The sequence below is a fragment of the Grus americana genome, chromosome 5 (genome assembly GCF_028858705.1).
Source record: "Grus americana isolate bGruAme1 chromosome 5, bGruAme1.mat, whole genome shotgun sequence".
Taxonomy (NCBI): domain Eukaryota; kingdom Metazoa; phylum Chordata; class Aves; order Gruiformes; family Gruidae; genus Grus; species Grus americana.
The window spans coordinates 55,122,132-55,146,377 of record NC_072856.1 but is presented as its reverse complement, the minus strand read 5'-3'; the positions used below and the strand labels follow the sequence as shown (position 1 = coordinate 55,146,377).

The following is a 24,246-nucleotide window of genomic DNA, read 5'->3' as shown; positions in this document are numbered from 1 at the left end:
AGATTATTCACTCCTTTTTCCTTCCATTACTCAAACATTTTATTGTCATGCCTGTTACAGATTTTCTCTTTTCTAATGCATAACTATTTATTAATTTAACATACTGAAGTATTATAATAATATGTTTGTGATTTTTAGATTTTATATTTTTTGAATATTTCTGATGAGCCTGTTCTGGGATATAATCCTCCAGCTACAATTACAACTTTTCATGTACATCTGTGGAGTTGTGCTCTTGATTACAGGTAAATAAAACACAAGTGTATGTCACTTGGTGACACTGCAGCTATATATTTATTCTTTAGGAACGTTTAAGTTTGCATATTGTAAAGAATATTTTTTTAGGCTTGTTTAGAAAAAGTACTTGACAGAAATCCCTTAAACTGTAAGCAATTAAAAGTAGGATAAGCACTTGCCTAGGCCTGGGAAGATCTGGTTAGGTAACCTATGAGAATTTGATTGCACTTCTAAATGGGTATAGAGTATTAATTTTTTTTTTTTTCTCTTAGGCCCTTGTTTTTGCCAGTCAGATCTCTACTTACTGTTGAAACTTTCAGCATTTCCAGCAGCGTTGCAGTAGATAAATCTTCTTCTACTCTCAGGTATAATTTAAGTGATTGTGAAACATGGAAGCTCCTGTAAAACTTGTAATGCCTGTCTGCTGTTTAGACCTAGGAAGTGTTTGTGTTGTCTAAATGGTCACAGTGGTTTGTATCTTTTGAAATATACTTTGTTCACGTGTAATCCTTCTGTTTTATTAGGTTAAATACTTTTTTTTAAGTTGGATTGCTTTCTTTAGCAATTCTGTAATTTTTAATACGGCTAAAAGATGTCCTGACATCAAATAGTAGCACCTTAAGATGTCATGAAAATTCGTTATTTGTAGACAGTATATTAATTAAGGAAATATTTAGTGATCACTGAACATCTCTGTAACTTTTTAATAATTTTTCCTGCAACTTCAGTTGAATATTCATTCTGTTATGCCTGTTCTGATGTGAAACATCTGCCAGGTTGGTTGTTTCTATTCATAAAACTTTATAAGTGACCTTTGAATCAAATGTGTCTGTTACTTTATTAAAAAGAAAAAAAAGGGAAAAAAAAAAACCCTAAGAAGTGTTAATTCTGTATGCCAAAAGCATTACTTTCCATTCTAGGAAGGATCAAATGTATAAATTGAAATGCAAATAAAATATAATTGGTGATGGCAAAAATATCTTGGCAGTGGTTAATTACCAATGGATTTGGAAATTATGGAAGGTGAAAGTGAAGAGTTTGGATTAAAGATATGATAGGTATATTTGGGTTTTTAAATATTTTTTTCTATAATAATTTCTTTTGTCTGGTGAATTGCACAGCATTTCTCTAGCATGTTTATTTCATCTGTTTTTTTTTATCTTTTAGGATAATTTTAGATGAAGCTGCTTTGCATCTGTCTGACAAGTGCAACACTGTTACAGTGAACCTCCATAGAGGTAAGGATGTTTTAGATGTGACTAATGAATTGCAGAGCCTAAAGAAACAAAATTACAGGTATATTCAGCATACATAAAGGTTATTGAAGAAGTCTGAGGAGATAAGGAGCCACAAGTTGAATATGAATGAATAATGGAGTGTTGATGAAAATCTGAGTGCTCTAGTTTGCATTTGTGGATGCAGAGATATGTCAGAGAACAGCAACTTGCAAATCCTTCACTTTCTTGTTACAGTTCCATAATGGGTGTTTGAAAAAAGCATATTTTTAAAAACCTGGAGTTGGCACAGAAAGAAACCTTTACAGAAAAGAGATCTCATTTTATGAGATATATATTCTAAATAGTTGAACTTGAAAGGTGTTATATGGCACAGAGTTCTAGGTTCTGAAAAGAATGATACCAACTGGCTTGCTCTAATTTAGCAACAACCTTTGAGGACTGAGGAACTTGAATCAATATTTAACAAATGAATTAGAGAAATAATGAAACCCTGTGCCTGAAAATGTGTGTATTTAGCTTAAGTGAGAGATCTCTCGTGAAGGACAGAGTAAAGATATGCCTGTTCTCTTTAAACAAGAAAGAGGGGAAATAACTTACTCATGGCATTGAAAGATTAGTACAAACTGCTAGGATGCGTAGTCACCCAACTTCTATGGGCCTCTACTTCTCTAACTCACACAGATGGGATGAGGATAAATATCTTAAAAGATTACACTGCACACAGATGGTGGCAGTGGGAGTGATACATTGGATGGAAAAGAATTGAGTTCTGGATTTGAGTAGCTGAAACTTGAATTCTGATAGTAATCCTCATAAAAGAAGGAAGTGCAGAGATATAAAAGGTTTTGAGAAAAATATACCTTTTTATGCTCGTGCTATTTCTAATGGTTTAATAACCAAAAATATATAGTAAGGATGATGTTTGTTATTAAATCTTAATTTTTTTTTAATTACTCATTATCTTTCAGATTATGTTCGTGTTATGGATATGGGACTGCTGGAACTAACGATTACAGCAGTAAAATCTGATTCTGATGGGGAAAGAGTAAGCATTTAATCACAAATAAAATTAAATGTAAAATCTCCATGACAGATTGTGATTTGATAATTACTTTATTATACTTAGAATCAATGAAGGTTTTTCAGTTTACATGTGCTATTTTTTTTAAAGTCCTTTTTGGCTAGTTAAATAATTTAAAAGCAACTGTGTATATGTGCTTTTTTTTAATGGAACCTTAGGTTGATGGGAAGTGTATTCTTAACCTTTTTATTCTTGCTGTCTAGACTAAACCACGTTTTGAGCTGCACTGTTCCAGCGATGTAATCCATATTCGTACGTGCTCCGATTCATGTGCTGCACTAATGAATCTCATACAGTATGTTGCAAGTTATGGTGATTTACATCCACCTGCTAAAACAGAGATTAAACGTGGAGTTAGCAAGCCAAAAATGAAGGTATAAAATGGCAAAATAATATCAACTTAACTTTACACTTCCTGGTAATATGTTTTAATTTTGATATCCCCATTTTATTTCCAAAGAATATGATATTCCCTGCAAAGAAATTAACAGATTGAATCTGACTTAAAATATATTTGAGAGTAAAACAGTGCCTTTTTTTTCCTGCTTTGGTCACGACTTACTATTTTAAAATATTTTGTGCAGTTTACCTCTTGTACTTTATTTTTACCTAAACAAGGAAATTACAGGACATATGCAAGCTGTCAAAGTACTCTGATCTAAATGTCCTGAACCATAATATTCTAACCTACTTTATGAAACACCCAGCTTGGAGTTTCAGCTCACTTGATTATTTATAAACTTAAGGTGTTATTTCTTACAGTTTAAAGCTCTGTATCAAGCCATTCTAGTAAAATCTTACTCAGCATGATATTACAGTTGTTTTTAAGATGTAACTATGTGTAGTTTCTCTCCTACAGGTAGAGACCTTTAGCCAACCATCTTCCCATGGACCAGTCCTCGCTGAATCAGAGCAACAGATTTTACGGGATTTGATGAGTGATGCAATGGAGGAAATTGAGACTCAACAGACTGCTTCTGCCATGAAGCCAGAGTTTAATGGTAAGAGTCCTCTGGAGGCATAAGTACACATAAAACACAGCCTTTCTGGAAAGGAAATGGGATTGAAAGTTCTATATATGTAGAGATGCTGCAACAAGAATGGGAGCGTACCTTTGTCTGAAGTCTTCAAACTATCAAACAGCTTCTTGCTTTCAATAACAGTAATGCAAAAGTAACTTAAGATTCTAGTCAAATACACATTACTGAGATACTGAAAACAGCAAGGAAGGAATCTGGCTTTGTGGGACTCTTTCAAGACCCCAGATTCTCCAGGAGTATAAGTCAGTGTGGGTGTAAGTTTATATGGCATACTGCAGTGTGAAGGAATCAAACACATCTGTGTATGAAGGCAGTCCAGGAGGATGATACAGTTCTGAGTCACAGAAAGAACTTTTAACTATTAGGAAATCTTTCAGTTAATAGGTAGAACAAGATAATTGATCTTAATCACAGGATTATGGCTTCTGCATCATGGCTAGAGTTAAATCCAGGTTTAAATTGGTTAAGGGTTTTGTACTGCAAATAGAGAATTGCACTATTTCCATGATGTCTGGCCCTCTTTCTGATTGTGGAGGGTGAGCAGTCAGTGTAGTACTGAAAGTTACTGATGCTGTGGTCTTACTACTAGAATGAGAAACCTGAAGACAAAAATGGAGGGGTTTTTTGTATCTGTGGGGTTTTTTACAAGTAGTTTTTCTATATTTTGTCAGTTCATCTCTACTGCTAACTAGTTATGATTATATTGTAATCACTTTCAATTGTACAGTAGATTAATTTTTGAAAATTTTATTTATAGTAGGAATTTCTTCAAGATATAATAGGCAAATTCTGTTGATGTAATTGAAGTAATAAATTTTTAGTTAACTTTTGTGTTATTTTGTTCATGTTTTTGTATTTTGTAAAGATTTTTTTCCACTGAAATGTGTTTTTTGTCCACCCTCCTTCAACTCCCAGGAGTTTTGGATGACAGATCTCAAACTCAGGAGCCATCCTGCTCAGATCTCTTCCTGTTTCCAGACGAAAGTGGAAATGTCTCACAAGATCCAAGTCCCACTTATGCTTCATTCACTCATCACCTGATAAATGAGGCCATGGGAGATGTTCCGGCAGAAAGTGATGATTTCTGCATTCTTTTTGCACCCAAAGTTGCTGTTGCTGTAAGAAGCTTTGAGAATTACTAAAAAAATCCATATATAAACAGAATCAGAGAAAAGCCTACGTAAGACCTGGACAAATTAGACTTCATAGCTTTTTATGGTTGCTTAATGATATTTTTTTATCAGTGGACAGAGTAGCAGAATGATAATCTTTCTGTTTGAAAGGACTTCATGTGTTGTTGCTGTTTGAAAATACTTGCATTCATTCCTAATATACCATTTTTCTGTATCTTGGCCATATGTGAGATTGTTTTCTGATCTGAATATTACATTCAACTATATTGAATGTTTTCCTACATTTTAGTCATGTTTTTTCATTGCCATATTGACTTACAATAATGACATAGTTAGAAAAGTATGTTTTAAGCAAAATACAGCATTTATCACAATAGCAGCTTTGCACATCTTCTAATGAATCTTTTACTCATTTCTTTCACCGTCTAAGCTTTCAATGCTCTTATGGGCCTAAGATCCCTGCCAAATCTCAGAGAAAAGCTTGTGTGTCATTTTACCTCACTGTCTGTCCACTGCATTAAAAGATTTAGGAAACTATACTCGAACTCTGAAAACAGCTTTTGTTGATGTTTTTCATAGTATCTCTGGTTGTATTCTTAATAGACAGAAGTAGTTCTGGATCCCTGGTTAGAAGCTGTATTTGCCCAGTTATCTTTTATCTTGTTTGTTTCCCAAAGTGCTAATATGGGAGCCTGGGGTCTTCCATGGTTTTCTGTTTGTTTTCAACTCTTGTTTTGTTTACAGTTTGGATGAGGACTTTTTTTTAACTACTTCCCAGCTTCTAGTTTATTTTTATGTGCTTTTGTCTTTAAGTTACTTTATAAGAATCATTCCTAAACCAAGCCTGTGTTGTATAAGCTTTAGAAGACAGTACAGTTCCCTTTATCGGAAAGAATTAGACATCTTAATAAAGAAAGCAGGTTTCACCTTTTTAATGCTATATACTTTTTTTAATTAGGAAAAAGAGGAAGAGCCTGTAATAAAAATAATGGTTGATGATGCAATTGTCATAAAGGAAAATCATTTCAGCCAACCTATTAAAAAAACAGATACAAGCAAAGCTCCCCTTCATTTTCCTGTTCCTCTGGTACGCTATGTTGTAAAGGAAATCTCTCTTATTTGGCATCTTTATGGCGGAAGAGATTTTGGGACTGCACCACCACCATCTCCAGCTAAAAGTTTCATGTAAGTGTTTGATGTAATTCTGGACATCAGAGCATTTAAAGACACTTAATTTTCTTTTGATTTGAGGTTAATCTCAAGTCTCCCTCGCTTGCTTCTTCACTCCTTCTTGACAAGGAGTCAATCGTAGAATGGTTTGGGTTGGAAGGGACCTTAAAGATCATCTAGAATCTTCTTAGTCAGTTTAGCTCTATGTACCAGCGTGTATTTTTCCTGTCTCTTAACCTGGACTAGCTGGGTTTGGTTTTGGCGGGGTTTTTTTGGGATGGAGGGATGGCTTTGCTTTTAAGGGTTATATTAGAAGTTAAATTTTCCTGAAGAGATTGGGGCTTAAGGAGCGTGAGAGACTTCAGCTATAGGAGCTGGAATCTAGTTTTCAGGATGTAATGTAAACTAAAGAGTAATTAATATTATCACAGCCAAAATTAAAGAAATGTTTTATGAATGTTAATTTGGAGGCAAGCATACACCTAGCATTCCACTTAAGTGTGCGTTACTTGAACAATAAAAAGAAAGTATTTGGTTAATAGCAACACAACTTCCAATGTATTTTTTTTAATTTATTTTATAGTATTTTTCTTTTGTAACCACTAAAATACTGGTAAGTTATATGCAGTGAAACATACATGCTTTTAGTGTTAGATTAACAGAGAGGTAGCTTTAAGTTTAATCTGTGAAAGTGTATTTTTCTCTTTTATTTCCCTAGAAGTCCCCATAGTTCTCCTTCTCATACGCCGACGAGGCATGGACGGAGTACAGCATGTGGGGGAAGAGGAAGAAACCCAGACTTCCTAATGGAAATACAGTTAAGCAAGGTGAATGACAGGAACAGCTTCAGTCATGACCGTCTATGCGAATATCTTTACATGTTATATCCATTTGATAACAGCTTTTCGTTAGTGTTCAGTAGGATTTCTTCCATTAGTATCTACATCTAAGCAATCACTTTGAAAATGATGAATTTAAAATTTGTTTAACAAAAAATGTATTTGTTCTTCTAGCACAGTATAGTTTACTTGCTGAATAAATATGCTTCTAAAGATGAAAGATATTTATTATAATATTCTTAGAGTCATAGAATCACAGAATGGTTTGGATTGGAAAGGACCTTAAAGATCATCTAGTTCCAACCCCTCTGCCATGGGCAGGGACACCATCAGTAGACCAGGTTGCCCAAAGCCTCATCCAGCCTGGCCTTGAACACTTCCAGGGATGGGGCCTCCCTCTTAAAGTTTTTGTTTATTATAAGCACATTTTGCAACTGCTGTTCTTTCTGTCCAGTTCTACTCTGAATTGATAACATCTATTATGAAATTAATTTTTCTAGCAAAATAACCGGGATGTAGATCTGTTGAGACAGTGTATCAGTTGATGATAACTGGATATTAAATAACATCCAGTTATATCACAATATTGTTCTTGTATTTCCCCTAAAATATTTGGCACCCTTCAGGCATAAGTATGTTGCTCTTCTTAAGCCTGTGCTTAGCTCTATCACAGACAGTAGATGCTTGATTCTGGTGCTGTGAAGAATATTGGCAAGGACTTAACCTTATTTTAAAAAGGTTTTGTTATTAATCCATTTAACATGAAATTTGGTTTTCTCAAATGTTTCCATAAACATGACAGGTACTACGTAAAACTAAATGCCTGTTTTAGTCTACATGTGTTTCTAGAGCTTAAAATTCATCCAATTAGTACTTAAAAATTGCCAGAAACGTTTGATACTTATTTTAGCCTTTTCTAGAAAAAACATGACATTGCAATAAAAAAGATGAAAAAAAAGAAGCGTTTAATATTCCATGTGGAAAACTTCATATGTAGAAGTATAGCAATCTTTCTTAATTTGCAGGTATTTAATGAGTTGGTGTTAGTACTAAGGCATAAAGTCTACTTCTTTTTCCCCTACTTGTACCACTAACTTGGTACAAGGCTTAACAGAATAATAATCATAATATTCAAACAAGAAATTAAGGAGACAAGAGTGTCAAAACTGTAACTTTTCTGATAAACATCTGTTTTTCTCTTCAACACTTAAAACATTAATTATCACGTGTAGCATGAGTACAGGGCACTTAAATACAGTGTTTCTTAACATCCCAGCATCTGGCCAGCAGAGGCCACTGTTCCGCTTGCTGTGTGTGCTCTGCTTCCTTACATTGCTGGCAAGGATGGTACGGTGGGTACTGAGACAGGGAATGATTTGTAGGTAACCACAGGTCTTCGATTGAAAATGAGAACTGCATCTAAAGATGAGGAAAAAGAGAATTCAGAATTCTTTAGAATTTAAGAAAGGTAGTGGGTTAGAATTTACATGGACTAAATTGAGTAAAGACAAAGGAAACTGAGACTGAAAGAAGCTACTTGAGAAGTCTGTTGGTAGGGAAGAAACCTTGCATAGAATGTGTAAGATTCAAGAACTGCAGGATTGCCTGGTACAGGCTTCAACATGATCTAAGAAAGATTGAGAGGAAAGATTGTCAGGATTGAGAGGAAAAAGCAGCATTGATATTAAAATGAAAAGCAAAACCAGGTTTTTGTCTTACACTGATTTTTATTTTGGCTCGAATTTGCATCTTAAAATGTGAACATGTACACAACTAGGAATTGTGATTTCTACTGCTAGACATCCAAAAATCTGAATAGTTTTCAGAAATCGTAATATTATTCCTGTAACTTTAAAAGCTGTCTGCTATTTTAAATTTATCTGTGGTGTGGTTGTGGTTTGATGGCGTGTTGTGTGGGGGTTATGTTTTGGTTTTTTAAAGTAATATTCTGTTGTTAAAGGTTGTTTTTTCACTGAATCTGATTATACTGGTTTTCTTTCCTTTTTAAAAGGTGAAATTCCAGCATGAGGTATATCCTTCAGGGGGTGCAGAAGGTGAATCCAGTCTGTTGGAGCAGCCAGTGTCACGGCAGGTTTTTATTGTTCAAGACTTGGAGATCAGAGATCGCTTAGCTACTTCACAAATGAATAAATTTCTCTATCTTTACTGCAGTAAGGAGATGCCCAGAAAAGCACATTCAAACATGGTACAGTTATGGAATACGTTAATTCATTATAATTATAGTAGTTGGCCTATCATTGTGGAGACTGCATACGCTTCTTAATCTAGCAGAAGAAGGAGCATGAGGTCATGGAACACTGAAGTAATATAACGTATTGATTAGTTATTTGCTTGACTCTTTGTGGGTATTAAAAAGTCAGTATGAATATTAGTATGTCAGGTATTAATGTTTTTGAGATTCTGTCAGTGTAAAAAAGTAGATGTGCAGGACTACTTTTGTAGCTTTCAGATTTTGGTTTTGAACAAACATCAGCTTGTATGAATATGATTAGACTTGTCACTTCACATGCAGAATTGTAGTTTTATGACATACCGTATTCTTACTCATTTATAAAGGATTTATTAATTTGGGGGGGTTTATTTTCTTATTTTAATTTTCTTTTTTATAAAATCTGTAAAAGTTATTTATTGAACACTAGCTTTATAATTGGTAAGTGGAATCAGATTAGTACAGAGATTTTGCAGTAAATGTTTTTTTTAGCTAACGTTCTGTGTTCTGAGATTTAATAATTGTGAATATTGCTACTTTTATCTTGTTGCTTTTTCTCAGTTAACAGTTAAAGCATTACATGTCCGTCCAGAGTCTGGGAGATCCCCGCAGGAATGTTGTTTACGTGTTTCACTAATGCCACTTCGCCTCAATATTGACCAGGTTGGTTGTGACAATGCAAAAAAATAAAATAAATTTTATTTAATGATACTGGGTTTTTTCTGTTAGATACTTGTAACTTTTACATATGTGTTATGGTTTTTTTTTCTTGGTTTGATACCTTTTTTATTTATGATCAATCACACGTATCTTTGCATCTCTGCTGCTCTGTTTATATCCATGTTAGAACTTGCCTTCTGCTCCAGCTATTAGAGAGGCTAGCCTTTTTTTTAATTTAAAAACTAAGAATATCTGTAGACCTGGCTGTTTATTCAATAATAGCAGTTTACCTCCTGAGAATTCTGATGATCTCTAATGTTTAGAAATCAATAGCTTTTAAAAAGCATATACTTGTTCTTGAACGGTCTTGCTTTGTTTGTTCGTGAAGTGTCTTTGGTGTTTTTAATTTAAAAAGGTTAATCATTAATCCAGAAACTGTTCACAACACTTTGGTCAAGGGCACTCAGCACTTGAGGACTGCTTCTGTATGCTGAAGGCTTTGGTTTTGCTATCAGCTGCAGTAGCATGAAGAACGGAAATGGGAGAAATTGTTTTACTTTCTTTAGCAAGCCTTTGTGCAAAGTATTTTTCATATACTGAAGAAACAATAGCTTTTTTTTTTTCTACATCAGTAAGGAAGCTACGTATGTTTGTGCATTCAAATTTAAAGTGCAGTTATTACTCTTTGTTGAGGCATTTCTCGCTTAATTTGTCATCTGTAGAAAGATATGGGTTTTTTTCAAGAGCACAACTAGGAGTTCCATATCTACCTTCTGTTTCCCTCAACACGTGTTAGAGACCAGGTTTTCATTTTACTGTTAGAAAAATTGAACTCTCTCTAGTTTGTAATACTTTGATGTAGAAAAATAGCATGGAAGTACTGCCATCTAGTGAGGAAGTATGTTCCCTCTAGATTACTTTTCTAAGTCTTTTATCTTTTGTACCATAAACATAATTCACCTTTACAATTTCTGCAAAACTAACCACAGCTTTCTTGGAAGCAAAGGGCTGCATGAAGTCATGTTAGAAATTTTTGTTATTACTACTTAAGCTGACTGCTTATCACTTGGAAACCAACAAAAGAAAAGAAAGTCCAGGTGTCATTAGTTACAGGATAAACAAGGCACCAGTGCAATGCATCTGACATTAACAGCAGAGATATTAATGACTTTTAATGAAGCAGTGACAAGATCTGATCTAGAATAATTTGTGTGACATTTGGCAGTATTAGAGATTAATATTAACTATACTTGAATACCCTTTTATTGGAAATCAGAGAAAAGTTTACGGCCATTAAAACCCTTGAGTTCTGGAACAGTCTCCAAAATGAGAGCAGAGCTGATGAAAACAGCCCTGAAGTTTTAAGACAGAGCTAGATAGATTATGAAATTGTTTTATATGTAGCAGGGAGCAGTGACCAAGAGAGTCTTTCTGGTTTCTGTCCTAGGTTTCTATGTGGCTTCTGCACTTGATAAAGGATCAAAAAGACAAAATGTGTTTTGATTCATAGCTGTATAGAAATAAAGAGCTGGAACAGTAGAAAATATTTTTTAGAGAATTGGGTATTTTTTTTTAACCTGATTGCATTTTATTTTTCCCATTAGGATGCCTTGTTTTTCCTGAAGGATTTTTTCACTAGCCTCTCTACAGAAGTAGAGCTCTTAGTTACTCCAGATCCTGAAGGTATGCTTTTCAAAATTCTAATATGAAGGTGGTGCTTCTTACTCCTCTGATGTGTGTACATGTCTATAAATTCTCATGTGTATAAAAAGAACTTATGTTAGTGACCAAAGCCCAGCATTAGTAACTAATTTGTTGGAACGCAGAAACTTTGCGTATTTTAGTTTTGTATTTTATAAATACTAACAAATATCTTCAGTACTTGGGATCTCCATTGTATAAAAGTTTTCACGAAAATTGGAGCATATTTAATAATAACTTGTGAAAAAATTGAGGACTGCGTATATAAATGTGGATAGGATGCCAGGTGCCCACCAAAGCCATTCTGTCACTCCCCTCCTCAGTTGGACAGGGGAGAGAAAATATAACAATAAGGCTTGTGGGTCAAGATAAGGGCAGGGAGGGATCACTCACCCATTACCGTCACGGGCAGAATAGACTTGACTTGGGGAAATTAGTTTAATTTATTAGCAATCAAAACAGAGTAGGATAATGAGAAATAAAAAACAAATCTTAAAACACCTTCTCCCCACCCCTCCCGGGTTCAACTTCACTCCCAATTTCTCTACTTCCTCCCCCCACAGCAGCAAAGGGGGACAGGGAATGGGGGATGTGGTCAGTTCATCACACGTCATCTCTGCTGCTCCTTCCTCCTCAGGGAGAGGACTCTTCACAGTCTTCCCCTGCTCCAGCGTGGGATCCCTCCCACGGGAGACAGTCCTCCACAAACTTCTCCAACATGAGTCCTTCCCACGGGCTGCAGTTCTTCATGAACTGCTCCAGCATGGGTCACTTCCACAGGGTGCAGTCCAGCTTGGGTCCCCCATGGGGTCACAAGTCCTGCCAGCAAACCTGCTCCAGCGTGGGCTCCTCTCTCCATGGGGCCACAGGTCTTGCCAGGAGCCTGCTTCAGCATGGGCTTCCCACAGGGTCACAGCCTCCTTCGGGCATCCACCTGCTGCAGCATGGGGTCCTCCATGAGCCCATCTGCTGCAGGGGGACAGCCTGCTTCACCATGGTCTTCTCCACGGGCTGCAGGGGAATTTCTGCTCGGGTGTCTGGAGCACTTCCTCCCCTTCCTTCTTCACTGACCTGAGTGTCTGCAGAGCTGTTTCTCTCGCATATTCTCACTCGTCCTTCCAGCTGAAGTTGCTGTTATGCAGGGTTTTTTTCCCCTTCTTAAATACGTTATCCCAGAGGCGCTGCCACCATCACTGATGGGCCCATCCTTGGCCAGCAGTGTGTCTGTCTTGGAGCCAGCTGGCATTGGCTCTGTTGGACATAGGGGAAGCTTCTAGCAGCTTCTTACAGAAGCCACCACTGTAGCCCCCCTGCTACCACAACCTGGCCATGCAAACCCAATACAGTAACATTAGGAGTTGTTATTAGATAAAGCAAATACATTATTTAATATCGCTTGTATAAAAGAGTATGTCTGTCTAATAACTTGAAGTTGTGCAACCCCTAGAGAAAGGAACGGAGTTCAAGATTATAAATAAGCAGTGCAATATATACAGTATACAGTTAAAGCAGTACGTCTAATCAACTACACCATCTGACGCAAAAACCAGTATATATTGAAAAGCATACTTCCTCTTATTAACTGTATTTGTGGGTTTGTTAGCAGCTATACTTTACCTATTTCTGTTGAGATGTCATACTGAAACGCATAGGTAATGAAGTACTCGGCAATACTGCCGTTAAAACTAGATGGAAAATTTATGCTGATTAACTTAAGCTTCTTGTAATAATTTCTTTTGATAACTAAGATATCTTACTAAAAGAATCTAAATATAGTCCTGCTAGTAATTCCTATCAATAAGCATTAGAGCTTACTAAGGACACCATAATAGTATAAATACAATCTTTTCGTAATCGCTGTGAAAAATGAGTCAGTTTACTGTGTATAACTTCTTATCTTAGTTAAAAAGTCTCCTGGTGCTGAAGTTACGTGTAGTTTGCCCAGGCATGTCAGCAGCCTTAAGGACCCAAGCCCAGTCATTTCTTTCTCATCACACAAGCAAGCAAATGAAAATGGTAGCATTGATTCTATGGATGCGGTTAATGGAGATGACCATCATTTCTCACAAGAAGCAATGTCATACAGTGATCAGCCAGTATTTTTCAGGTAAACTTCTGTTACAGAGTTTCCAGTGACATGCGGCTATTCTGCTGAATGTTTTAAGAAAGTCTGATGATAAACTAGTCAGACCTTATGACACAGTGTATTTTTTTTTTGTTTATTTAATGAAGGATTGTGGAAATCAAATATATTTGTTTCTATTGCTGGAAGTTAACTAATATTTTTTTTTATTAACTTTTGCACAGTACCGTGCACAAGACAATAAAATTAATTAAATCTCTGCAGTGTACGGAACCAGTAATGAGATGTTTTACAAATAAATAAAAAGAACAGTCTTTGTACTCTTATGTCTAACAATGTAAATTAATATAACCAGAGATGAGAGTATATGAAGGAAAAGGGTATCATGGGAGAGGTACGAGATTAACATGTCACAAGAGAAACTCTAATGTTGTCCTGACTGGGAAGTGACTATAAAAAGTGCAGCTTGTTATGGAGAAGCTTTTTCTTCTGTATTCAGATCATAAGTGCCTCTAACAACAGATGCGTACTTTGGTAAGCAGTGCAGAGCCAAATTATGAGGGAATGACTGTTGTTCTATTTCATCACATACATCAGCAACAGAATTTTTTAATAAGTTCCAGCTGCAGGGCTAAATTTTTCCCACGGAACCGTAATTAGCCGTATTCTTTTGTGTGGGTTTTTTTTTTTCCTCTTGTTTTTTTGTTTGTAACTGAAATTCATGCTGTGAAAATTGAGGGAAGATGGTCACCTGCAGGATTAGTAGCACTTTTGCAGGACTACTAGATTTATAAATGCTAACCTTGACTAGATGTTAATAAACCAAGAAAAGCTGAATTTGCCATTGTATTTTGTACACTTATTCTGAAGTACAAACATGATAACTACAGGATTTATGGTTTACAGAAGAGGGTATGGTATCCTATTCCAGCAGGATAGGAAAACATGGGTTTGTTTTTGGAAGGATAAATTTATTTCTTTGTCATGTTTCTCACTGTAAAATTTCCTTTATATGTCCCAGAGAGTTTCGTTTTACATCAGAAGTTCCAATACGACTTGATTACCACGGCAAACATGTATCAATGGATCAGGTCTGTATATAATGCTGATGCTATACAACAAAAAATTGATGTTTGTTTTGTTTTTTTCCCCATGAGTTGGGGTATATTTTTATGCTCCCTATTCATTATTGATACAATCTTGAGGAATGTAGAACGTTTTTTTTCCCCTGTAGTTTCAATAAAGCTTAACCATATTTCACACTTAATTTGAAAATTAGGGGGGGGATCCTCTGGGTATGATTAACTCAGAATGAGACTTGAAAGTCACATTTATCATCTCAGTGACTGGCAAGAAATCTTTCTACACAGCTGTGGTGCCTCTCAAAGGATGATACCACTATCCAATGCCAGAATTGTGCATTTTATCTTCTTCCTCATTAATGCCAGAATAAAGTATTGTCGTCTTTTTTTTTTTTCCCCCTCGTTGTTTCCTTCCCTTGCAGTCCAGTAATCTATGTGCTTTAGTGGCAGTGGCAGAATCTAATACAGATTAAAAAATGCTCATAATTCTTTTTAAAATATATATTGGTTATCAGACTGAGTTTACAGAGCAGACCTCAAAAAATCCTGATTGCACAACCAGATTTATACCCTGTCATGGCAAATCAGTAAGAAAATGTGGACAAGTAGGAGCAGCAACTTCTTGAATTTGCAAAAAGAAATTTGCCAGAGGAATCAAAACATGAAATAGCAGCTTTAGAATGCATGGAACACACTAATGCCAGAGCTATGTTTACATAATTTGTTATATATTAATATTTCTGAAGAAGCCCTCTTGTATCCAGATGTTTTACTTAGAGTAGCCCATTAAGTCAGATTCCGTCTTTTGCAAGTTTTCATGTAACACAATTTATAGCACTGTAACAAGTAGTATTTGGGAGACTGGGGGAGAATTAGTTTAGACAGAAATACCTACAATAAGAGTTGAGATGATGAAATTATTTCTCACCTACAGAATGTACAGGATGAATAAACTCATGTGATAACAAAATGTTTCACTTACAGGGGACACTAGCTGGGATTCTTATTGGGCTTGCTCAGTTAAACTGCTCAGAATTAAAGCTGAAGAGACTTTGTTACAGACATGGGTAAGTTTATCGAGTTATAGATTAACATTGGTATTGTAAATTGAAGATGTTTATGGTGAATAGCTGAATGTAGCAAGCAGAAAGCAAATTCTCTGATAAGATGCACTTCTAAAATCCAAGAAACAGCTTTCCTTTTGTTTAAATGACATCTTTGTTTCCTGCAATGAATAATGCATTTTTCTTAGGGATTATCATAGAATCATAGAATGGTTTGGGTTGGAAGGGACCTTAAAGATCATCTAGTTCCAACCCCCCTGCTGCGCACAGGGACACCCTCCACTAGACCACGTTGCCCAAAGCCCCATCCAACCTGGCCTTGAACACTTCCAGGGATGGGGCATCCACAACCCCTCTGGGCAACCTGTTCCAGTGCCTCACCACTCTAACAGTAAAGAATTTCTTTCTAACATCTAATCTAAATCGACCCTCCTTCAGCTTAAACCCATTACCCCTTGTCCTGTCACTACACTCCCTGATAAACAGTCCCTCTCCAGCTTTCCTGTAGGCCCCTTCAGGTACTGGAAGGCCGCAATTAGGTCTCCCCGGAGCCTTCTCTTCTCCAGGCTGGACAACCCCAACTCTCTCAGCCTGTCCTCATAGGAGAGGTGCTCCATCCCTCTGATCAGCTTCGTGGCCTCCTCTGGACTCTCTCCAACAGCTTGATGTCTTTCTTAATAATAAATTAATAGTTGTCTTTATTTCAGTTTATTAGGTGTGGATAAATTGTTCTCCTATGCCATCAGTGAATGGCTTAATGATATAAAGAAAAACCAGCTGCCAGGAATTTTGGGTGGAGTAGGGCCTATGCATTCGCTAGTGCAGTTAGGTAAGTTAAATCTTATTTCTATTCAGACACACATGGCAGTTGTTTTAAACAAATAAAACTCAACAAAAAAACCCCAATGCTGACACTTGTTTTGACTTCCTCTAAAGGCATTCTGCTTATCTAAGAGAACTTTCTAACTGGTGTTCTGTCTTCATTTTCAGTCCAAGGTCTGAAAGACTTGGTCTGGTTACCAATAGAGCAGTACCGAAAGGATGGCCGTATTGTAAGAGGCTTTCAAAGAGGGGCAGCTTCTTTTGGTACTTCCACTGCAATGGCAGCACTGGAGCTAACAAACAGAATGGTTCAGACTATACAGGTATAGTGTATTTTTTCTGGAGTTAGACATAAGATGAGAAGTGTTGCTAGTAAGTGCTCTAACTAAGCTAATATCTTAATGCTATATGTCTAAGGTTGGGAGCCGATCTGAAAAAAGGCAGCTGTATAAATAAGAAAGCAGAGACTGGGCAAACTTGCAGCAGTTTGAGGTGGCATGAAATGCAATGGTTAGAAAATTGTGTTAAAATATTGCTGAACATCCAAGCTGTTGCATGTTTCTTAATGTTTCTTAATGTATTACAATGTACAGTTTAATACTAAAGTACTCAGCTGCACTGAAAGAATCACTGATATTGAGAAAGATGAGTTCCTTGCATATACGTACGTACTAGTAATAGATTCTTAATTTTTTTAAAATGTCAGTTTATATGTGCTTATTTAAAAAAAACCAAACAAAATAACAACCAAAAAACCCCAACATAAAACCAACCAAACAAAAAAAAATGACTCAAATACTAATCGTGTTGATGTACATTAAGTCTATAAAGCTTTCTGGATTTAAATCTAAAGTAATCTTGGATTAAAGTGTTAATAAATTTATGTTCCTTAATGTAAAATACATAACTAAAATACATTTTTCCTGCCTAACTCTGCAAAAATAGTAGATATGCCTAAGCTTGAACGTATATAGTAAAAAAAAAAAAAAAAAAAAATCCAACCAAAAAACCAAAACAGTGGTATTATTCACGAGTGGAATCATGTGTATGCTTGTCTCTTTGTAAGATGAACATACTATTGACCCAATGTTTCAGTTTCTGTCTTGAGCATTTTCTGCAGATGAGAGGATGCCTTTCAAGGAATGGCAATTGAGGTTGGGGGAGGGGAGAAACTCTGTCAAAACCTACAACATTCATTCTTTCATTATGGAACGTAATGTATAGCTACAGCTGCACCCGTTCCAGAAGTTCTTGTCAAAACCTTAATCTGATGTAAATGAATATTATTTATGGAATTAAAATTCTTTTATTTCAATTATGTCACCCTATTAGTAGTTTAAATTTGTGATCGGATGCTGTAAGACTTCTTACATATTTTGCATTTGCTCCTGATCTTCAGGCAGCTGCAGAAACTGCATATGACATGGTATCTCCAGGGCCTACTTTTATTGAAGCAAAAAAGATCAAACGATTCCCTCGCCATCGTTTAGCTCATCAGCCAGTAGACCTACGGGAAGGTGTAGCCAAAGCATACAGTGTAGTAAAAGAGGTGAGTGCAAAAGTAAATGTCCTTAGCCAAACTTAAGAATTACTTCCTAAGAGAGCAAATACTAAATACTAGCTTAAGCTAATTGAGTGAAGAAGAGGATTTAAGTTTTGAACAAGACTGTCTTCATCACTTATCTTGAACCAACAGAAAACTTGCATGGAAAAATCAGAGAAGCAGAAATAAACTTAAGATGTTACGCAGATAAGTGTGAATAAGACTTCAGTGTTCTACCATTGTGAGGGTTTGCAATTATTCTGAGACATGTAAACCTGATATCCTGCCCTGTATCATCTGTCCTTCCCTTCCCACCCCGCTTTGTTACTGTTAATTCTGAGGTTGTTAGAGTTTAAGCATAATGCTGGATTTAAAACAAGGGAAGGTTCTCTTTACCATGACAGTGTATTAAAAATTAGAATACTGATCTATTTTTATTGTACTTTTTATACTGTACTTAGTTGTACCTGATACTGTGTCTAGGAAGTTAGATCTCAGCTGGAGAGTTTTCAGTGAATTCTGTTATTTTTTAATAGCTCACAGTACCCCACAGCTGCTTCCCTTATGTACAGGAAGTGCCACCAGAAGTTACATGAAATATTTTCATCTGTAAGTTCATAGTAGTGTTATTTTAAGCCTCGTTAGAACAACTAAATCATATTTGAATCAATATGGTTGTACTACAGTTACAGTACAAATCACAAAGAAGGTAAATGCTGAGCAGTTTAAGTTTCCCTTAAAATTAGGAGAGGTTGCTTTTTCTTTTTCAGTGTAACTAATTTCTGTTAATTTCTTGAAGGGGATTACGGACACAGCCCAAACCATTTATGAGACTGCTGCTCGTGAGCATGAAAACAGAGGAGTAACTGGAGCAGTAGGAGGAGTCCTCCGCCAAATTCCACCAACTGTGGTGAAACCTTTCATTGTTGCAACAGAGGCAACATCAAATGTTCTAGGTGGAATGAGAAACCAGATCAGGCCAGATGTGCGTCAAGAAGAGTCTCAGAAATGGCGCCTTGGGGAAGATTGAGATTATCAATCTGGCTCGGCAGGCAGGTAGCAAGGCTGGAAACACAGAAGATTTTCCCGTTGGCAGCTTTAGATGGAGCTCACTATGTTTTATCATGCTCATCTCAGGAACAAATGAGGTTTTCAACTATTATTAACAAAACATCCAACCAAAAATATTTATGAAGTGAAAAGCGAATTGGTACTTGCTTGTGCTGTGTGTTACCAGTACGTTTGGTAGATAGTGCCAAACATAGCGAAGCATGCGCTGCCAACTCAGACACATACTTGCTTTATTCTGTTTACCATATTTTTCTTGGTAGATTTAACATCTGAAACAGTAACCTGTATGGTGAAACTGAATATACTTTAAAGATGTTTTTCTGAGTGTAGTCAAAGAACTGTCTTCAATAAAGGGCTCTGCAGATGCTCTTCACTGACTAAAAGATAAAAGCTTTCATTTTGGACATGAGACGTGAAGGCTGTGTAATATGGAAGCAGATAATATCATTTAGTGGTCATAAGCATCGCTTTTAGCGTGGCACTTACAGCAAGGGCAAGCTTGATAACCAGTCAGAATTTAGATTCAGTGTTGATACACCTATGAAGAGGATATGTTTCTAAATATTAAATACCTACTTTTGTGGGTCTTTGAAGAACCTGAATGTTGCAGAAATGTTCTGTTGTGTTGCACTTTAAAGGATATGGCCTGTATATTGTGCTTTTTTATAGTGTGAATAAAATGTAATGTGCATTATCCTTTATGTGGTTTAGAAACTTACACAAATTATTGAAAAGAGCATCATTTGATGATGATCCTACAGAAAAGTGTCTTAAATTTGTTTAAACTGCTAATTATATATAAAACCACTTTTGTCTTCTCTTACACTAATTACAATGTTAAAATAACTATTCTTCGGGAAAACAGCAGTTAGCAGTTAAATATTGCTGTGGCCAACAGCTTTTTGTAAAAATGAGAAATCCTAAGCAAAGTAAAAACAAACTATTTCATAATTTCATAGATAAAATTCTATACAGACTTTAATAGTCTGCTTTTATTTAAAATTCATATTATTGCAAAGTTACTCTCTCAAGATATTTTTAATTTAAAATGTGTGTCGTCAGTTATTTGACAATGAGTATTTGGGGTCATTTAACTTGAACTGAGGATTGGTGAGAAGGTATATAAAAAGAAGAAAAAGATAACAAAACTTCAGAAACTGAAGTTGGTACTGACATTATGTACAGTCTAATAGGTGACCAGGGTCTCCACAGAGCTTTATTAAGCAACTGACATTGTGCCATTTCTTGGCAGTTAAAAGGCTCGACACTAGCTGTGCAGGAATATTTTTTTTCCTTATATTAGCAACAACTGGAGGATAAAAAGTAAAGACTATTCTGAATAGAAAAATATTCTTTTTTAATTTCAGTAACTTACCACTTTGGATGACTAGCCAGAATGTAAGTTTGTCATAGTCCTGTGCTTGTCATAAGTGAAAACCCTGCAAATATGCTATGTGGAAAATCTTCACTGACAGAGAGATATCAGACTTGTCTCTAAGGGTGATGAGGAGGTACTTTCCCTCTCTGTTATTTAATACCTGCCATGAGCAAAAACTTCACTGATGGGCCTTACAGAACAAATAGGAGTGTATGAAGGAAAATAGTTACTGCTTGTTCATCCTGATAGTATATTAGCTATTCTTGAGCACCAAAGAATCTGGCTGGAGGGTAAATGACTTGAAAATGTCCCCTCTGCTGGGAAGACTTCTGTAGTCAGCTTTATTATTTTTCATAAAACAAAACTACAGTTACAAATTCTTGCTTTGGGTGCCTAGTGATATTACAAAGTTTTGTTTTCATTCACTGGAATCATCTAAGTTGTGGTACGCTTTGAAGACCTGGTTACTTTAGTTAAACAACTTGCTGTAAGCAGGAGGAGATGCTTTTGAGAGGACAAATACGTGCAGATTTAATGACATGAAATATTTTCTGATATAAAAATACTTGCTGCAGTTCATACTTCTGTCCAGTAATTAGAGAGCTCAAAGCTTGAGCATTTTGCACAGAACTGAGTTCCATGTTTGCAATTTGGCACCTCCTGAATGCCTTCTCAAGAAGTGGCGATGAGTCAATGCAAGTAAGTAGCAACGCATCGTTTTCATTTGCAATTACCATACTATGTAATTTCAGCTGGTCCAGTTAATTGGAGTATACTGTAATAGTATAAATCTACATATTTTCTTCTTTTTTGACATTGCTGAAAAAGAGCAGTGGCATTTCCGTGTTCATTTCATTTTCAATTCTGTCATGATCTGATTGTACTGCGATGCGATTAGAATATATTTTTATATGAGGGCATGCTGTCAAGGTAAAACATTTTTATAGAGTGTCTCTCATTGTCAGCAATACAGATTGTACAAACTTATTAAACTTCACTTTTCACTATGTAAATCCTTGCATTACTGCTTGCACTTTATTGAGCCTTTTCAGTGAAATTGATTTAAATTTTTTCCAATATTTTATTTTTACAAGCAGTTTCTTAATTTTTGTATGTATATTCTTCATTGTTTTTTTCAGTTGTAACATGATCTTGCAGTGTTTGAAATGGTTTAAAAAACCCCCAAACCCACAAAATTTGCCAAACTAGTTTTTACATTAAGACCTTATTTTCAAAATGTGTCTTGTGTGGAGTGGCTTGTGTTTTAAATCAAAAAGTATGTATCATATATGAGAAGGGATTCATCAAATGCTCTGCTCAATACTGTAAGAGTTTTTAGGCACTTAAAATACAAAAAATGAGATTTGACTCTCGACATAATTTCTGGAAATGGAAGCCTATGGATACATACTGTATTCTCTGTTAGCACGAGGAGATCTGTAAAAATACTGTTGCACTTGAATTTTCCACTGAAACCAGTTGCTATAGATACTAGCACTTTCCATATTTGTAGTGGGTGTACACTGGCACAGTCCATGTTTAATGTTCAAATTCTCTAATGTTGAATTGACTTATACCACTACTGCTACTACTATTACTTAGTCTGAGAACTATCCTGATAGACAGAACCGTCATCCTGGGTTTTCTTAAGCATCCTGGCACTTCAAATACTACATTGATGAGTGCCTGGGAAGTACCTGAAGAAGAGACAGGCACCTTTTGAAAAAACCAAAAACCACTATTTGTAAGAATCTTAGCAGTGACTGAGAGCAGGAAATCATTGCATCCATGCAAAGGCAGCTTCCATTTTCTTTCGAATATCTGTTGACAGTTCCTAAATACTGCAGCTTTTTAGCACTGCTGTGTACCTTATACATACTTGCCTAATGATAAGCGTTAGGTCAGTCACCAGTGAGTTCCTATGTGCTTAAGGGATATGTCTGGTTTTATTTTCTCATGAAGTGGTTGATTGCAAACAACCATTACCTGCCTTCATTTACAGTTGCTTGAGTTGCCAAGAAAGGTTTCTTAAGAAACCAAAAAGCTGTTAAATGGTTATGAACAACACACTGAACGTGATCCATATACCTGCAAATGTGATACTGGTTGTACTTTAAATACTGAAATGTATGCATTTTGTAAAACGGTGAAATCCAAGAATTTGTTTAGAGTAGTTAAATACTTCTAAATCCTTTAAATATCCCAAGTCTCACAGTGATATAAGCTTTGTCAGAAAAGGTGTGGGTATTTATGTCCGTTTGGATCTATAAGGTGCATAGTTTTCTCAATCTCCAGGCCTCATGATTTAAGCTTCTGACAACTGTTTTAAGTTGCTCTACATGCTGAATCTTGTTTACAATTAAAATTTAGATACTACAAATTAAGTACTTAAATACAAATCATGCATTTGTACTAGATTTCTTAATAGTAAGGTAGCTTGGACAGAAACACAGCAATTTGTGTATATGTTTGTGTATATTTTTTACATTTTTGCATTTATAGGAGTTTTGTGGTATTGTTTGTATATAGTTTGCTAGTGTAAGGAATATTATCTCATGAAATAGACACCACTGTTGAAGGGAATTGACTATTTCAACTTGAGTTATTTTGCTTAAAGTTCTTGTCCCCTCAGTATGTCTTTGACAATTATTTTTGACCATAATTTATATGGCATCAAAAGTGTATATTTTAGCTTATTAAAATGCTGAAAGGCCTGAGTGCAAGTAGATTGTCCTGTTAAATATGTTTAATGGAAAAAAAAAACCCACCCAAATTTGTAACAATACATAAATAAATATCTTAATTTGTTCCTTGAGTTGGTTTTCTCTACCTATGAATATAACTAATATAGAAAACAGTCTCCCAAAATAATAGAGTTAACTGTTAAAGTTTTTTACGTCCCTGGCCATACAGCTGTAACTTAAAAAAAAAAGTTTTATACTGAAAAAAAGAAGAAAGCTTTAAAATTGCACAGAGGTCAAAAGCTAGGAAATAAATTAACCTGGCTAATAGAACTTTAACCCACCTCTGTTGTGCATCAACACACACCTTTACCTGCGTGATGACGTACTGTATGATGGCACAAGCTGGGATTGCAACCCCAGGAAAGTGTCAAAGATCTATTTCTCTTTGCGATACCGGGGCATACCAGGGATGCTCCTGATGTCTTCAGGTTAGTCCCAAGAGCAGAGGAGACTTAGACTCCACAGGCTATGACACTCCAACTACCAGAATTCCTGGGAAGCCACAAGTATGACACACCCGACTGGAACAACGTGAGCTGGAGTCCTTGAACTGCATTCCTAATTGAGGATGACCCAGGCTGAAGCGTTCCTTTTTTTTTTTTTCTTCTTTTTTTCCCCTCCTTTCCTGTTAGTGGTCTTTTGTTAAAAACCTTTCAAATGTGATATTAAGTGATGGGGGTTTTTCTACCAATTCATATTTCTAGGAAATAGCATTTAAGCCATCTGGTATTATCATAGATGATAAGAGACTGCATAAAGCTGCCTTTTTGTGGTAGATAAACTGAGGTTTCAAAGCTGTTTTGTCCTGAAGTGGAGTGATTAGATGAAAGCAGAGTTTACTGAAGGGCAACAATGAAGTATTTACAGCCCCACAGGCAAGGAAACAGTTCAAGCTCCTTAGATGTTTGTCATGACGATTTGAGATGGTTATGTGTAGTGTAATTCTGTTCTCAGGCTCTCATTTGCGTATCTAATGATTTGCTCTGTTGTTGCTTTCGTTTTATACTAGGAGTATGAGTGTCAAATTTGGCTCTTGGGGGCCGAGAGTGGAAGCCTCCAGGGAGGAGAAGAGGTGTGCAGCTCTATAAGCAGGAGGAAAAGTTACTTCAGCTTTGGGCATATGGACTACT

At 36.0% G+C, this 24,246-nt stretch overlaps 1 protein-coding gene across 3 annotated transcripts in view; it reads left to right on the top strand.

The window, feature by feature from the left end:
* ATG2B (autophagy related 2B) overlaps positions 1–19,688 on the top strand; it is a 49,678-nt gene extending 29,990 nt beyond the window's left edge. For 2 of the 3 annotated variants that reach the window (XM_054828600.1, XM_054828598.1), the window contains exons 24-42: positions 139–245; positions 510–602; positions 1,405–1,475; positions 2,444–2,520; positions 2,760–2,930; positions 3,416–3,557; positions 4,512–4,714; positions 5,688–5,914; positions 6,618–6,726; positions 8,750–8,944; positions 9,530–9,631; positions 11,233–11,311; positions 13,232–13,436; positions 14,434–14,503; positions 15,479–15,561; positions 16,266–16,387; positions 16,549–16,703; positions 17,780–17,929; positions 18,723–19,688. In XM_054828600.1, coding sequence (XP_054684575.1) covers positions 139–245; positions 510–602; positions 1,405–1,475; positions 2,444–2,520; positions 2,760–2,930; positions 3,416–3,557; positions 4,512–4,714; positions 5,688–5,914; positions 6,618–6,726; positions 8,750–8,944; positions 9,530–9,631; positions 11,233–11,311; positions 13,232–13,436; positions 14,434–14,503; positions 15,479–15,561; positions 16,266–16,387; positions 16,549–16,703; positions 17,780–17,929; positions 18,723–18,953 — 2,592 coding nt within the window. In that variant the 3' untranslated portion in view covers positions 18,954–19,688. The remainder of the gene's footprint in view (positions 1–138; positions 246–509; positions 603–1,404; positions 1,476–2,443; positions 2,521–2,759; positions 2,931–3,415; positions 3,558–4,511; positions 4,715–5,687; positions 5,915–6,617; positions 6,727–8,749; positions 8,945–9,529; positions 9,632–11,232; positions 11,312–13,231; positions 13,437–14,433; positions 14,504–15,478; positions 15,562–16,265; positions 16,388–16,548; positions 16,704–17,779; positions 17,930–18,722) is intronic. The other variant, XM_054828599.1, reaches the window with a different exon arrangement.
* Positions 19,689–24,246: the final 4,558 nt, after the last annotated feature.